The sequence below is a fragment of the Hylobates moloch genome, unplaced genomic scaffold, assembly GCF_009828535.3.
Source record: "Hylobates moloch isolate HMO894 unplaced genomic scaffold, HMol_V3 SCAFFOLD_1, whole genome shotgun sequence".
Taxonomy (NCBI): Eukaryota; Metazoa; Chordata; class Mammalia; order Primates; family Hylobatidae; genus Hylobates; species Hylobates moloch.
Genome location: NW_026652276.1, coordinates 165741120 through 165756452, shown reverse-complemented (window position 1 = coordinate 165756452; position 15333 = coordinate 165741120). Strand labels below are relative to the sequence as shown.

General features: G+C 37.2%; 1 protein-coding gene across 8 annotated transcripts in view; it reads right to left on the bottom strand.

Moving 5' to 3' along the window:
• The window catches only part of SGCE (sarcoglycan epsilon), a 70647-nt gene extending 55394 nt beyond the window's left edge, over window positions 1-15253 (bottom strand). For 5 of the 8 annotated variants that reach the window (XM_058424545.1, XM_058424548.1, XM_058424553.1 and 2 more), the window contains exon 1: window positions 15076-15252. In XM_058424545.1, the coding sequence (XP_058280528.1) occupies window positions 15076-15184 (109 nt within the window). In that variant the 5' untranslated portion in view covers window positions 15185-15252. Of the gene's footprint in view, window positions 1-15075 lie in introns of all 8 variants that reach the window. The other 3 variants (XM_032761025.2, XM_032761026.2, XM_058424567.1) reach the window with 2 other exon arrangements.
• Between the last annotated feature and the right edge of the window lie 80 nt (window positions 15254-15333).

Below are 15333 nucleotides of genomic sequence, written 5' to 3'. Positions count from 1 at the left end.
GCAGTAAGAAAGAATGCTCAAAAGGTAAGACGGACAGCAAAAGCAAAACAACATTAATAAATACATTAACATATCAAAAGCAGAGGATGATTCAGCAAAGAAAGAAGACAGAAGCAGTCGCAGAGGTTGAAAAATGAAGTCTGAAGAGTCACATAAGCCAAGGGAAGAGAGATGTCAAGAAGCAGAGTGTGATCAACATCCTCACTTACTGCAAAAAGGTCAAAGAGGATGAGAGCTTAGAAAAGACTGCTAGATTTGAAAAGTGAGAAGTTACTGGTGACTCCTTGAAAGTGGAGTTCCGATAAAGTGGTGAGAGTAGAAGCCAAGCTGCAAAAGGTCAAGATGTAGATGCAGAAATTACAGTTAATCTTTCAAGAACACTGGTCAGAATAGGGAAGCGAAAAGATCAAATGATAGACTGAAGAGTAGCAAGGTGGACAGAAGGTTGGTTATTTTAGTAGGGATGACATATTTTGTATCTAAATAGAGGAAAAGATGTAAGGAGGGGAAGAGATTAAGGATAAAGAACAGGACCATAACTGGTAAGATACAATCCAAGAAAAGGTAGAATGGGTAGGACCAAGCATGTGGAAGTAAGGAAAATACTTTGGGCATGAGAAAAGGAAAGGAAAGTGAAGACAGCAACAGTTAGTGGGGTACGGCAAACTTAACTTTAAAAGAGCTCCCCACCTTAATAAATCAGAAATAAAAGGCATATTTCCTTTTCAAACTGAATTTTCAGTAAAAATCTGAACTTAAACTAAATTATGAAAAATCCAACCCTTCAAAATGAGAAAAGAATACAATTCAAAACCCAGATTATTACTATTATTATTATTAGTAGTAGTGTTTTTAGAGATGGGGTCCACTATGTTGCCCAGGTTGGACTAGAACTCCTAGGCTCAAGCAATCATCCTACCTCAGCTTCCCAAGCAGCTAGGGAACCACTGCTGGGACCACTGCAGCCGGCTAAAACCGAGGTTACTGATTTAATCATTACACACTGTATGCTTGTATCAAAATGTCACAGGTGCCCTTTACATATGTACAACTATTATGTATCCATAATTAAAATTTTAAAAAGTTGTTAAACCCAGGTTATTAAAAACAAACAAAACCTCAGGTGATCATGTCAGTGACACCTAGGAGTACAAATCAAAATCCACAGCACCCCCCAAAATAAGCTACTTAATTTGTATTCAATTTAAAAAAAATGTCAAATTAAGAATATTAATTTTATCTACTAAATGACCAAACTTATGAATTTCTCTAATAAACGGTTTGTTTAATAACTAGTTATGTATTTTTAAATCTAGATGAATAATACAGGAGGCATTTCCCAATAATTTAAGCTAAAACAGGATCAGAAATGCTAATAGTCTCTTGTGGCAAAATACTCCACCCCCAGGGTTTTCCTGATGGCTATGTTCCAAAAGCAACATGCTGGTTACATAGGAATCACGTAGGCAGCTCCCCCAAAATACATATTCACATGTACCCCCAAAATATACATAGTAAAAAATTCTAAAACACATATTCATGACTCCACCATGGAGAGTCTAGGTAGGTGGGTTACACAATTCCATCAGGTAATTCACATACAAAACTGTGAACTCTAGAAGACAGAGAAGCCATTACAGAACCCAAAGAAATATAAACTATTACCTAAAAACCCTACCCATTCCAACCTCCAACTGATTTACAGATACAACCAATTTGTAAAAACATGCAAGACCTTGCTGGATAGTGGAATATCCCAACTAGAAGGACAAGAAACAGGTGGCCAAATTCTTCTCTACAATGTTCCAAAGAACAATGTATGTGTGGATATGACAAGCAACATTTAGATTTAACTGCTTCCCATCACCAGCTCCTGAGCAAGGTGCTTTCACATATACTGTCTAATTCAATCCTTACAAAACCAAATCATCTATTAATGTGTCTGAAGATTATAGGGGCTTAATCTTAAAGCATAATGAAGTAAATCCTGCAGGCAAGCAGACACTCTATAGAACTCTCCATTTCTCCATGAACTGGGTAGTTACCATAAAGAAAGAATGGGTTGAGTGCCCAGACAGCTTCTCTTTTGTTCCTTCCTTTATTCTAGCTCAGGAGTTCTCAGACTATGTTGTGCATTAAGAATTATTGTTCAGAGTTTTATACACAAAACTACATATATTATACCTTATGGGTGATTTAAAGGATTTACTAGGATAACTTTAGGTCTATGGAATTTTTTCTTACACTCTTGCTTTTAAAATCCGACTAACCCAGCATAAGATTTAACACCACTACATGTCCTTGGCTAGTGAATCAATGCATCATTGCTCATACTTTCCAGGTCCTGTATAAGGGCAGTCTAGTTGGCTGTTACAGGATTCAAAAAGCAAATTGAAATGGTGTCTCAATTGTTTAAACAGAGTGGCAGGGTAGAATAGTTTAAACACAACACACAGATGTTGCTCTATTTCAAGGCCAGCACTGCTTTTGAGCACATTCATTTTTTAAAAGTTTGTATTGATCCAGATGAAGTCCTACTTTAACCACAGAAGACTGAAGTCCAATAAATCTCAATAAAAGGACAATGTTTTATGGCTCTACTCCCCAGGCAATATCACTAAAGGCAAGACACGATGCCACAAATGATGTGCTTAAACCAAGTCCCACATATTGAGGGAGAAACTTTAATAATAGGAAATAACTACTTATTTTTAATTGTATGTCCAATATCATGGATCCACTTGACTAACTTCTCGTATAGAAAAGTATTATATTCTGTACATTGACAAGTACAGAATACTCATTGAAAAAGGCTAGTATTTTAAAGTTTAATTTTTATTAGAAAAGGAACAATGCATTTTTTTAATGTGAGAATGAATTTCTCTAGGACGGAAAAATATGACTCAATATTTAAAATATTTATCCTACCTACAAATTTTCAAGATTAAATCTAATGTGTCAAGATATGTCAACCTTGTAGAGACTGGTTCTTGGACTTCCTCCAAAGACACTGGACTATCCTCAGGAATCTAAAAAGGAAGAGAATGCCACTGTGCTCACCAGGTTCATGGTAATCTACGTTACAATTATATCTGGGTGTGAGTTTAACTCTAGTTCATAAACACAAAAACAAAAAATCACATGCATCTTGCATTTACAAAGCCCAAGCTAAGAAGGCATTCACACAATTAGCCAGGATATCACTGTACATAATTTAATCATCTTTTCAATGTTCCCCCTTCAAACTCATCAAAGCCTAAATTAATCCAAAGGTGGCTGGCATGCCTTCACCTTCCCTAGAAACCATACGACAGTTAAAGTTTGTCTTAAGATTCCATGATTCCTTTTGAGTCTTCTAGCAGCATGACTACATTTCATCTGGCCTGGGGCAAGCACTCTCTGAAGAGATATTACTGTTTCCCAAACCTGAATAATTTGCTGACTAGGGGAGGAGAGGATTGCTATTTAATAAAAGTAATTGAAGAGCTGTGAATAGTGACTGATTGCTGATGAGCTAATCAGAATATCAAGGAATGGAAATAATAAATAATAACTTATTCAGACATCACTGTCCAAGTAAACAACCGGATATGCCGAATGAAATTTCATCTGATTATCATACTCACCTTAAAACCAAACTATCAAGTCTTTCTCTGTCCACTACTTCATTTGTCTCTTTCATATTCCACTGTAAGGGGGATGGAAAACTTTGTTTTCAGAAGTTGGTTATATAGCTCACGTGTCCGGCATCCCTTCCCTTCTCTTACTATCCCCATCCAAGTTGTTACACTGCTCCCTGACCCTCTACATTTTTCTCTTCCCTTCTTTTATGCAATTCTCCTTATTTCTTTTAAAATTGTTTCCTATATCAAAACATTGTTTTTACATTTTTCCCTGTAAAAAATGTAAGTTGACCATTACTTCTCTTCTTTAGCTACAATGTCTTAAATACTAAGTGCTGGCTACTACACCAAGGGTTGTACACACATTAACTAATGCAATCCTTACAATGACTATGTGAAGTAGGTAGTATTCACTCTATTTTACAATGAGACTACCAAGTTTAAGAAAACTATGTTAACTCACCCCAGGTCTTATGTTTACTAAGTGGCAGAGTTGAATTTTGAACCCATTTCGTGGCTGACTGCAAAGTCTATGTCATGAACACATCAATACTACCCCCAAATACAGTCATGCATTGCTTAATAATGGGGATACTTTTTGAGATATGCATTGTTAGGTGATTTTGTTGTTGTGCAATCAAAGAACGTACTTACACAAAATGATATACACATTTTTATTTATATATTTTTTTCATATAGAAAACCAAAGTTCCCATCACCGTTACTATGCTATTTCTGTGCAGTGGAAATTAATCTCATGCACTATGGGTACCAAAACAAGAACAAAAACAATTTGTTGAAAGAAGAAAGCTTTAAGTTTTGGAACCTATGGGGGAAAAAATGGCTTTACTGAGGAGGACTGTCTACCCCAACCTCTGAAAGGAGTTGGGAAAAGATAATCCTAAAAGAAATGTTACAGCAAGGCTTTAAATGAAGAATGCCAGAAGAAGCTAAAAAAATTAGATATAAGAGACTTTAGAGTGAAATAAAACTGTAGTGCAGAAAGGCAGTGTTTCACATCAGTCTTTACAGACAGAGTGTCTGGGTTCAAATCCTAATTTTTGTCCATTGGGCAAGTTACTCAATGTTTCTGTGCCTCATCTGGAATAGAATAGTACCCATATCAGTGACATACTGTTGAGTATTAAATGACATAATGTATTTAAGAACTTTAGAAGAATGCCTAGCATATAATGATGTCCCCCCAAAATGCAAACTATTATTACATTTACTCTTCAACTAATTTGAATAAAATTTTGGATTTCTTTAAATACAATCATTTTTAAAAATATATCTTCAAATGAAAAAAAACTGTCATCACTACAGGTGGCATTATATAATAATACTGCACTCTCACTTTTTTCCAGAATAATGACACATATGAAAAATGATATTCTATAGAAATATATAGTACAGTCAACTGTAGAGGCTACTCAGAAGAGGCAACAGCCATATCCAACTCCACTACATGGTTGCCCAAGGACTAAAAAAGATGGCATCTCAGCCAGTCCTCATTCTCTGCACTCAGCCAAGTTGAGGGCTGCAGTTTAACCCTTTTGAGGGAAGCCTGATGTAATAAGAAATGAATTACATCGATATTTACATTCTGACTCTCATAAGTTTTTAGATATTTATTCAGAGGAAACAATGCAACAAACGCAAAAAGTTATGTGTGAGCAAGACTCAACTGCATTAAACACAATATCAAAATTGAGTGGAAAGTTAAACATTAAATATAACAAGTTTTGGGTTGACAGAATAGTTAATGGGGAAGGGAAGGTTACTAACTTATCTTGGTATTTTCTGCTCCTTTGCTCAAATAGCCTGAGAAGATAAGTTTGGGTTTCCACTCATGGGAACAGAACTATATATATATCTCAGGTGAAACAGGAACACCAGTGGGAAATTTAACAAAAACAATGTATATAAGCAACAGTTATATGCACCATTACAATTTAATGTCCTCACTTGCACAATGTTGGACTATTGTGAAAATAATAAAATTAGTGAAAAGCAGAATACAAAACAGTATACAGGCAATGTAAAATCTAGTGTAATAGTGCAATCTAGTAGAAAAGGATTAAAAAGCCAAGTGTATGAGCTATTGGGTTAGGGACGTAAAGCTGCAGGAAAAATTTCTGTTCACAATAAAAAATATAACAACGCTCACATGATCTTTCCAACTAAGTAACCTCTAAAAAAGAAATATTCTTATATTGTATGTTTGCTTTAAATTGTTATTAATTTCCTTAATTATAAAAATCCATACATTCTCATTGTATTATGATACTTTCTAATAGTATAACCAGGAGGGTACAAAATATAAACGTTCTCTCTCATATCCCTGTTGCCATCCCACCAATGCCACTGCCTAGCATATCTACCCTTAATCATCTTGGCATCATTCCATATTCTATGTATGTACACACAAAAACACATACCGTGCTCTTTTTTGCATAATATGATCACATTTTTTCACTTAGAATATATCTTGAACATGTTTACATGATAGCACATTTTAAGGCTACATCATTTTCTGCTATGTGTCTCAATCATAATTTATTTATCATCACCTCAAACTAAGCTTGTCCAAACTAGGACCCATAATCTTTCCCTTAAAAACTGATCCTATTCCAGCCTTCTTCATCCCGTGTGTGGTACCACCATCTGTCCTCATGTAGATGACAGAAATCTGGAAATCATCCTTGAAATCTCCTCCCAACAAACTTAGCACCAAATTCAATGCAACACTCACTCCTGTTGGCTTTTACCCCCTAAAATATCCCTCCTATCTTCATCTCCCCATCCCCACCCTAGCCCACAAGGTCATCATCTCTATCCTCAGTTACTAAAGGAGCTAACTTGTCTGCTGCAAGCTATTCTGACCCCTCCAACCTTTTCCTCACAAACAGCTAAAGTGTTTTTGAAATGCAGATCTGATCATGTCCTGGTTAAATCCCTGCAAAGATTTTCCCATTGCTCTTAGTATAAAGATTAAACCCTTTAAGGCTGTCTACCAGGTCCTGCAAAAGTTGTTCCCTGACCTACTCTCTAGCCTCATTTAACATTGTGCTCACCCTTTTTCTGCTCCAACTCCACTGGACTTCTTTTAGCGCTTTCTGTTTACCATATTCAACCTGCCCCAGGGCCTCTACAGAGGTCTTCCTTTTACCTCATATATACCGCCCCTCCTTACTAATATTTACTCATCCTTAAGATCTGACTACTTTCTTGGAAAAGTCTTCCTTAAACCCCCTATCTGGCCAAATCCTCTACTTACAAGTTCTAGTCAGGTTCGTAGCACTTACCATAGTTTTAAGGGCACATTTATATGTGTAATTGTTTGATTAATCCAACAATCTTGAGAAAAACGCTGTTCTTTGTCAACCCCACTAGCGTAAAAAGTTCCACGATAGCCGAGCTGTGTATTCCCTAGCATCCAGCATGGGGTCTCAAAACTAGTCAACACTCAAAAAAATGAATGAATAAAGGAATTACTGGCAGGGTGTGGTGGCTCACACCTGTAATCCCAACATTTTGGGAGGCTGAGGTGGGAGGATCACCTGAGGTCAGGAGTTCAAGACCAGCCTGGCCAACATGGTGAAACTCCATCTCTACTAAAAATACAAAAAAATTAGCTGGGCTTGGTGGTGGGTGCCTGTAATCCTAGCTATTTGGGAGGCTGAGGCAGGAGAATCACTTGAACCCAGGAGACGCAGGTTGCAGTGAGCCAAGACCTCATCCTTGTACTCCAGCCTGGGCAACAAGAACAAAACTCTGTCTCAAAAAAAAAAAAAAAAAAAAGAATTACTAATTAGTAAAGATGACCAGGATTTTTTCTAGTTTTTTAATTATGATTATCAATACTATAATAAAAATCCTTATCTGTATCTTTGAGCACCTTCACCATTATATCTGTAAGCTAGACTTCTAGCACTAAAATGGTTAGACAAAAAATAATACTGTACATTTCAAATTCTGATAAGCACATGTAGTAATCTGTTCTTCTGTTTCTACTTCTGCAGTACTGGTCTTTCATGAGAATCAACCCTGTAACTACAGAAAATGAAAGATGTTAAAAGTGCTACACTGATTAACTATTTCATAGAAGAGAAAAGCCAATGTCATTTTACTGCACAGCAAGAAACATGAATTTGCTAAGAAGGAGAAACAAAAAACCTCAGGGCTATTTTTTCTCTTACTTTGCTTTCCAAGGTAAAAGAGCAACTATACTTCCATGCATACTGCTGAAGAAATAGGTAACAAATATTCCACTTTAACTGCTGTAAGAAAATTACTGTGATCCCTTCTTTCAAATTTGCAGCGAACCCCAAATCTCCATAATAATCAAAGTGGTGACCAGATAAGGAAGTGAAAAGCTAAAGAATGGGAAAGAATTCATACCAGAGCTGCCTAACTCCTATACATTTTTTTAAATGAGCGGCTTCATTTATCAGAAAAGAAAGTCTGCGTACATGTCACAACAGATGCCGTGGCGATTCCCGTGGTACAGGATGCCAAAGATCTATTCCAAAAAATTGATTAGTCTAAGACAATTAGATACAAAGTGAAATGTGCTAAACACGAGTGGTTTCTAAATAATAAAATGCACTTAAACTGCTATTGCATAAACATTGCATAAAAATTCTTACATGAAGATACAAAAAAAAAAAAAATTCTACCAAAGAGTGACCAAAGAAGAAAACAGCACTGTAGCTTTTACGAACATATTATTTCCAAGAATATAACAATAATCATGCCAGCAACTAATGTGTTGAGGCTACCTATTTATTTCCCAAGGTAACATCTTTAAGTTTTAAAATGTAGACACTGGGGATTATTACTTCCAAAGCAGGGGAGCCGGAGCCAGAGCAAGCAAGCACTGCATTCAAGGAATTACAAGTAGCGGCCTGTAGATCAGCTGAGCGTTGGCAAGCCAGAAACTCATCTTTGAGCTTTTCTGTCTTGGAAATATGATCTCAGCCCAAGAACGCCTGTGGCATCTTCAACAACAGGGATGCAAGCCATCGCATATTGCTGTTTGCATTATTACAATCCCACAAAAGTGCACGGGGACCTTTTATAAAAGACAGAATAAGGAAAAGAGAAAGTTGTTCAACATTAGAAATATACTTCATACAGCCAGAGTGAAAGTGACTGCATTTCTGACCTAACAACTAGAGTGGAGGAGAAAGTTCTAAGTATGAGGCAGAAGTGAAAGCTGCAGGGAAAAGTTAGAAAATATGACAGAAGAATTTTTCTATTATTTCTTCACCTCTCTCATTGGACTTCTTAGTTTGCAAGAACTAATAACTCCATATATATAAAAATAGCTTCTGTAGAATCCGAAACTACTCACAGAAGGGGTCCTGTAAGGAAGCCCTATATACTCCACAAATTCATTTTAAGAAATCATATTTTCAAAGTTTGATATACTAACCAAAATAAACAATCAATAGGCAGATCACCATACAGGAAAGAAAAATCTGCCTTAAGACATGTTTGAGACACTAAGAATGTGCCCTTAAGCCAGGCAGAAACCAGGCTAACCTGAAATGGACAGAAGTTAAAAACATTTGATAAAAATATTTTATTTTGCTATGTAAAAGCTAAAAATTGTAACTGTTAAATTTTGTAGGGAGATACATCACAAGGGAGGGGAGGTTGCAGAAGGGACCCTATTTCCCCCTGGAGAAGAGGCAGCTGAGCTCCAGCAGCCAGTCTGCCCCCTCTAGCCCTAGGTACCCTCGGCATCCACGGCCACTCAGCCCCAGTAGCCTGCTCGGACAGAGCAAGAAATTCCAGGAAAGAGTAATTCTAGGAAGCAAACTAAGCAAGTTAAGACACTTTGCAGGGGGAAAAGGAATCTTTCATTTTCTTCTCAGGTTTTCATGTTTGAAACAGAATGGGAGAGAGAGGAGGGTGTGTGTTAAATTACCCTGTTGCAGCTATTTTCAAGCTGTAAGAAATGAACTTGTAACACATAGGGCTATTTAGACAGTTTATCAGAAAAAATAAAATGTTCTCATCACAATTATCTTTCAGGTCTACACTAAAATGTTATCAAGGTCTTCAAGTTAAATATTCATTGCAAGAAAGGTGAATATTTCTGATATTTAAAGAACAGAATAAATAAAGTTGATTGTTTTGTTGAGCTGCAATGTTAGGAAGGCCTCATGTTGAAATCTATCTGTACCTTTAACCCACCGATGCTAGTTCTACTTTCCGAAGCAAACATCAGAGAGTTCATGTTGACTGTTTAGTCTTCTCAAGTTAAACACTTCCAGACCCTGTGAGGATACCTCCTATGACAGGATTGCCAGACCCTTCAACATCCCCATGGACTGCTCTGGAAGTTGTCTAATTTGTCAAAATCTCTCTTTAAATGTGACAGCCAGAAATGGACACAATACTACAGATGTGCTTGATTACAGCAGGGTACTATTAATTTTTGTGACATATGGACACTATGCTACTACCAGAACCTAACTAATTTCTTTTTCTTTTGCAACCATATCATGCCACTGGTTCATATTAACCTTCATTTTCCTAAAGAACTGCCACCATACAAAGTCATCTCCATACTTCCATACCAATGAATTATGATGCATTTACTACTATAAAATATTTTTTGCTTTCAGCACAGCATTGCAGCCCACTTAAAAACCATGTTAACTCTAAATTGTTATCTATTTCTAACAGCTATCCCTTTTCAATTCATCCATGGATTTTAAAGCAAGCCTCTTAGATCTTCATCAAAGTCATTCGTACAAATGCTGAGGAAGAGAAAACTCAGGGCAAAGGCTTATGATCCTTAACCAGGGACAATACCCTGACCCAAACCCAAGAACGTATACACCTCGCCGGTGCTGGTTCAGTCTGCCTCCCGCTCACACAGCAATACTGCTAATTAATCTGCACACCACCTCATACACAAGAGCATCCTGCATCCTTGACAAATGCTTTGCAGAAAGCAGGATTAACCTACCTTTCAAAACAAAGTGTAAGAAATCTATACATATTAAAATTATAATTATATAAAAATATTTATGTACACAGAACAAAGACTAGAAGGGATACAACATTAATGGAAATGGTTGTTCCAGAGTCAAGCTGTGGAAACTGGAGATTTGTTTTTTACTTAATACTGTCTTTAATACGGTTACATTGTTTACAGAATTTAAAACACTGGGAATTATGAAGAGAGAATTTGGCTTGGAAGAAATCCATGTGAAACAGCATTTAAGAGCATTGAGACTCTATCTGATCCTATCAACCTGAAAACTTGAATCAGAAACATATTCACTTGAAAAGACTTGTTGATACCTAGAAACACTGGCTTTTTCTTCTTTATTTTTTTTGTTTCTCGTACTGCTACTTTAGGCTTAATATTTCTGGAAATCAGGGAGATAACAGACTGGAGAACTGGATTCCGAAGTTTAGAAAAAGCCTGAATGGAGTGTGCGTTAGTCTATGTATGCCCCTCACATCTGTCTGTCTGTCTGTCTCTGCTGGGGAGGTTGAGAGGGATAGAAAGAAAACAGCCATCATATTGATATTTCTGTGAAGCTATGGACTAAGCGGTCTCCCCTCCAGCCCAAGAATTTCTAACGAACACATAGACCCATATCATCAATTCCCCTAGAGTCATTTTTTTTACACTGGAGGTAGGAAATAAGTGTTAGAATATGCATTTAGGTGTTTACAGAATATTGAAGGGTGAGTTTTAAGGAAAGGATTTGGGTAGAGTATGGATAATTAGCAAAAAAGGAAGAAGGTGGCTGGGTATTTTGGAGAAAATGTGATCTATAATTACTGCACTTATTAGAATCAGAAACAATCTGAATATTTGACTTGGGAATTTTTTTAACAAGTCAGGATTTCTTCACTACTTCAATATTTTGTGTATTGCATGATTTTCACCAGTGGAAAACTAATGTTAGAAATTGGATACAAGTTATCTTTATTTCTTTGAGGTTGTCGCTAGTGTTAGAAACTGGATACATGTTATCTTTATTTCTTTGAGGTTGTCGCTAACCAGTTTTTTCTGGTGTTGTCCCTTATTTTCAATGTCTGTGAGACAAGTGAAAATGCCACTTTGCTTAGAAATGCAATTTATCTACCATACTATAGGTTAAGTAAAATACATGAAGCAAATCAACAGCTTTTAGATTTATGGCAAACTGTTGTAAAAATGGATAAAATGTTCAATACAAAGTCCACTTACTCTTTGACAACTGGAAATTCTACTTTGCTTAGAAATAAATTTTCCCTACCATACCAGAACTTAAGCCAAATACAGGTGGTAAGTCAGCAGGTTCATAAATCCATAGCAATTGTCATTAAAAATGAATAAGGTGTCAAAATAGAAAGTCCAGTTATTATTTGACAACTGAAAATTTTACTTTGCTTAGAAATATATTTTCTCTATATTAGCAATTAAGCCAAATATATGTGGTAAGTCAGCAGATTCATAGATCTATAGCAAATTGTCATTAAAAAGGGATAAAATGTCCAAATAGAAAGTACAATTACTATTTTACTAGTGAAAATTCCAGTTTGTTTTGAAATCGTTTTTCTAAAACCCTGGAACTTAAGCTAAATACATAAGGTAAATTCAACAGCTTTATAAATACATGGCAAATTTTCATTAAATGGGTAAAATGTCCAAAGAGAAAGTCTAGTTATTATCTAACAAGAGAAAATCCCACTTCGTTTTGAAATACAATTTTCTTACCATACTAGAAGTTAAATATAGGTGTTAAATCAACAGCTTCGTAGATCTACAGCAGACTCTCATAAAGATAGATAAAATGTCTAAATACAAAGCCCAGTTATTATTTGATAAAATAAATAATACACATTAACTCCTCTTAGCTGTATATGCAACCGTGTGCAAAATGGGCAGAAATAGTCAACACCAGAAATAAATATCTGAGAAAATCCAAAATTCACATAGATATTAAATATCCAAAATATGTTTAAAGTTCTTATCTGTTAATTTTGTTTTGGTTTTGAAAATTTTTGTTGTTCTAGACAACACAAAAATGTTACCTAAAGTATTATTGCTCTATTAATGTTATCTCTGTTTTATTTTTAATATTGTTTTGTTTTTTGGATAACAAAAAGGTTTTATCTAAATTACTTACATACTGATGCTGTTTTTTCCCTTAGAAAATTCTATTTCTAAGCAAAGTGAACATATTTTCTTATGTAGAGGAATAAAAAACTACAATATGTTAGAATAGTGAGATGAGAGAAAATTCTTCTCAGTTTTCTGGTTTTAAATATTTAGGTACTAAGGTCGTTCATTTAAAATTTTAATTAAAAAATTAATTAATATTATTTCCTTTAAAGAAAGCGCTGCAAACTTAATGTTATTTAACATTTAAAGGCTCTTTGGAAAGAAAACAATCGAGGAGAATTAATTTGATCTTGTTTTTAACTTTTAGAAAGTATTTAACTGCAATCCTATGAAAAATATTTATTGTATAGCTACCTATACATGCGTAGAGAACGTCTGAAAAAGCAGACTCTATAATGTTTACTGGTGTTATTGCAGGGTGAATAGGTTACAGGTGACCTTTTCTTTAGAGTTTTCTAGGGTTTTCTCTCCTGAATTTTGTACAATGACCTGAAATTACTTTTATTATGGTAAAATACTAATTACATTTTTTTTAAAAGTCCTAGTTAGCATTTTGAAATGAAAAAATCAAATTGGTTCAAACTTGTTCAAACTTTTAAAGTCTTAAGATGGATTTTAGAACTTTAATTTGTCCTACTTTTCATCTATACTGGTTTTAAATCTCAATTTTTAGAAAAATAATGTCTCAGTTAACTAGGTGAAGTAACTTTCGAATTTAAACAAACAAACAAAACTGGTAAGAATTTGACAGCGGTCACCAGAACAGTATTCTACCAAGCATAAGAAATCCTGGAATTATTCTATCTTGTAGAAGAGGGTGAACATCCTAAAGATTAAATTAAAAGGCACTTCTAAAAAGTATAATTGTGTTAACCCAACTTCCTAGGGAAATGTCTTTGTTAAAAAGCTGCATTTCATTCATTCGTATTCCGGATAGTGGATATTTTATCTCTAATAAAATCTCAGTAAATGGGCTACAGTTTTGTTTATTCCTAGAAAGGCTCGCTTTTAAAGTGCGAGTGTCTCCAACGTTGTTATGACAATAAGTCAAATTCTTATTGATATTCCAAGTATAAAATAATCCGTAGCAATGTTACTAAAATGTGCTCAATTTTGCTCTTCAAATATGAAGGGGTTTCATCTGTGTTTCAGAAACCTAACTCAGCTGTAGACAATTTGGTTTTCCCTTTTAACTTAAACTTGTTTTACTAAGATCATCAACAGATTGTCAGTTTCCCAAGCGCCTAACACTGAGGCGCTTAGATGGGAATCCGCGTTAAGGTTTTATTTAGCATCCTTCCTGATCAGAATTTTAGCGTCTTATCAGCCACTGCAATTTTCCCCGACATAAAATATATATGTTCATAGTACAAATGCACGCAAATATTTGTGGCCGAATCTCGGCAACCCGCTGGAAAGGATTAAACGTGCGGTTGCCGTGACTAAACGCATTCATTCACCCTACAAGATTTAGGAAAATGTAACGTTGCAACGGAAGCAAGGTCTCTGTGTAAACCTCGTAATCGCCACCAAAAGTCCGTAGCTGGGAGCCTTCAAAGCCCGCCAAAACACACTGGAAGCATCCACAGCTGTTTTAAATTGGTTTTGGTTTCTGGAAACAGCGCACTCGGTAGGGCAGCATCTCTGGCCTCCAGCCGGGGTTAACCCTGACCTGAACGCCCTGTTTAGCTCCCAGCATTTCATGATTCCGCTTCCCTGCTCCGTAAAACCGAAGAAAACCGAGATTTCCGCCACCGAGAAATGCACTTAGCAAGAGGGGGAAATTTGGTGTTTTAAATGTCACATTTTTGTGTTCTCTATCACTATCAAGAAAAGGAAAAAAGATGTGTTTGTGTAGCGGGGACGCAGCTTGACACCCATTTCCTTTGGCTCGCATCCCGGCCGCAGAGCCCAATCGCGGGGAAACGGGCCCCCCAGAAAAACATGCAACGACCCCCAGCTCTTTGCTGCAGGGATCGGGAGAGGACTACCCTGGGGCTGGGCGGGGAAGGGGATGTTGGGAACAGGAACTGGAGATGGAATTTCTGCGCCCGCAGAGCAGGGAGGGGCCCGCGGGGGCGCGGAGAGAGAGAAAAAAAAAAGGCCAGGGGTCAAGCCTGGGGAGAGAGAAGCTGGGCCGGGGAAATGGGGTACAGGGTGTACCGAAGGAGGGGTACGGTGGGGTCCGGGACAGAAAGAGAGGCTGGTGCCCAAAGGGAGCGCCCAGGCGCCCGGAACCCGAGCGGGGGAGGGGGAGGCGGCGGCCTGTTGGCCCCGGGACCACCACGTCGCGCGCAGGCCACTAACCTGTCAGCAAGAATGTGCCAGTGGTCGCGGGGCTCATCCTGCGTGTCCCCCGACCCTGTCCCGTCCAAGCACAGGGGTCTCCCAGCTCCCACCACCGGGGCAATTGCATTCTTGGCCTGGCTAGGCCGTCCGTCCTCGATTCTCCCCTCCCCTCCCTTTCTTCTTCCCTCCCAGCTTGGCCAGTTCAGCATCAGCATCCCGCACCCCCTCGGTAATCCCGTACTCCCTCTAGCGGCGGGCCACTGTAGCGTGGCCACC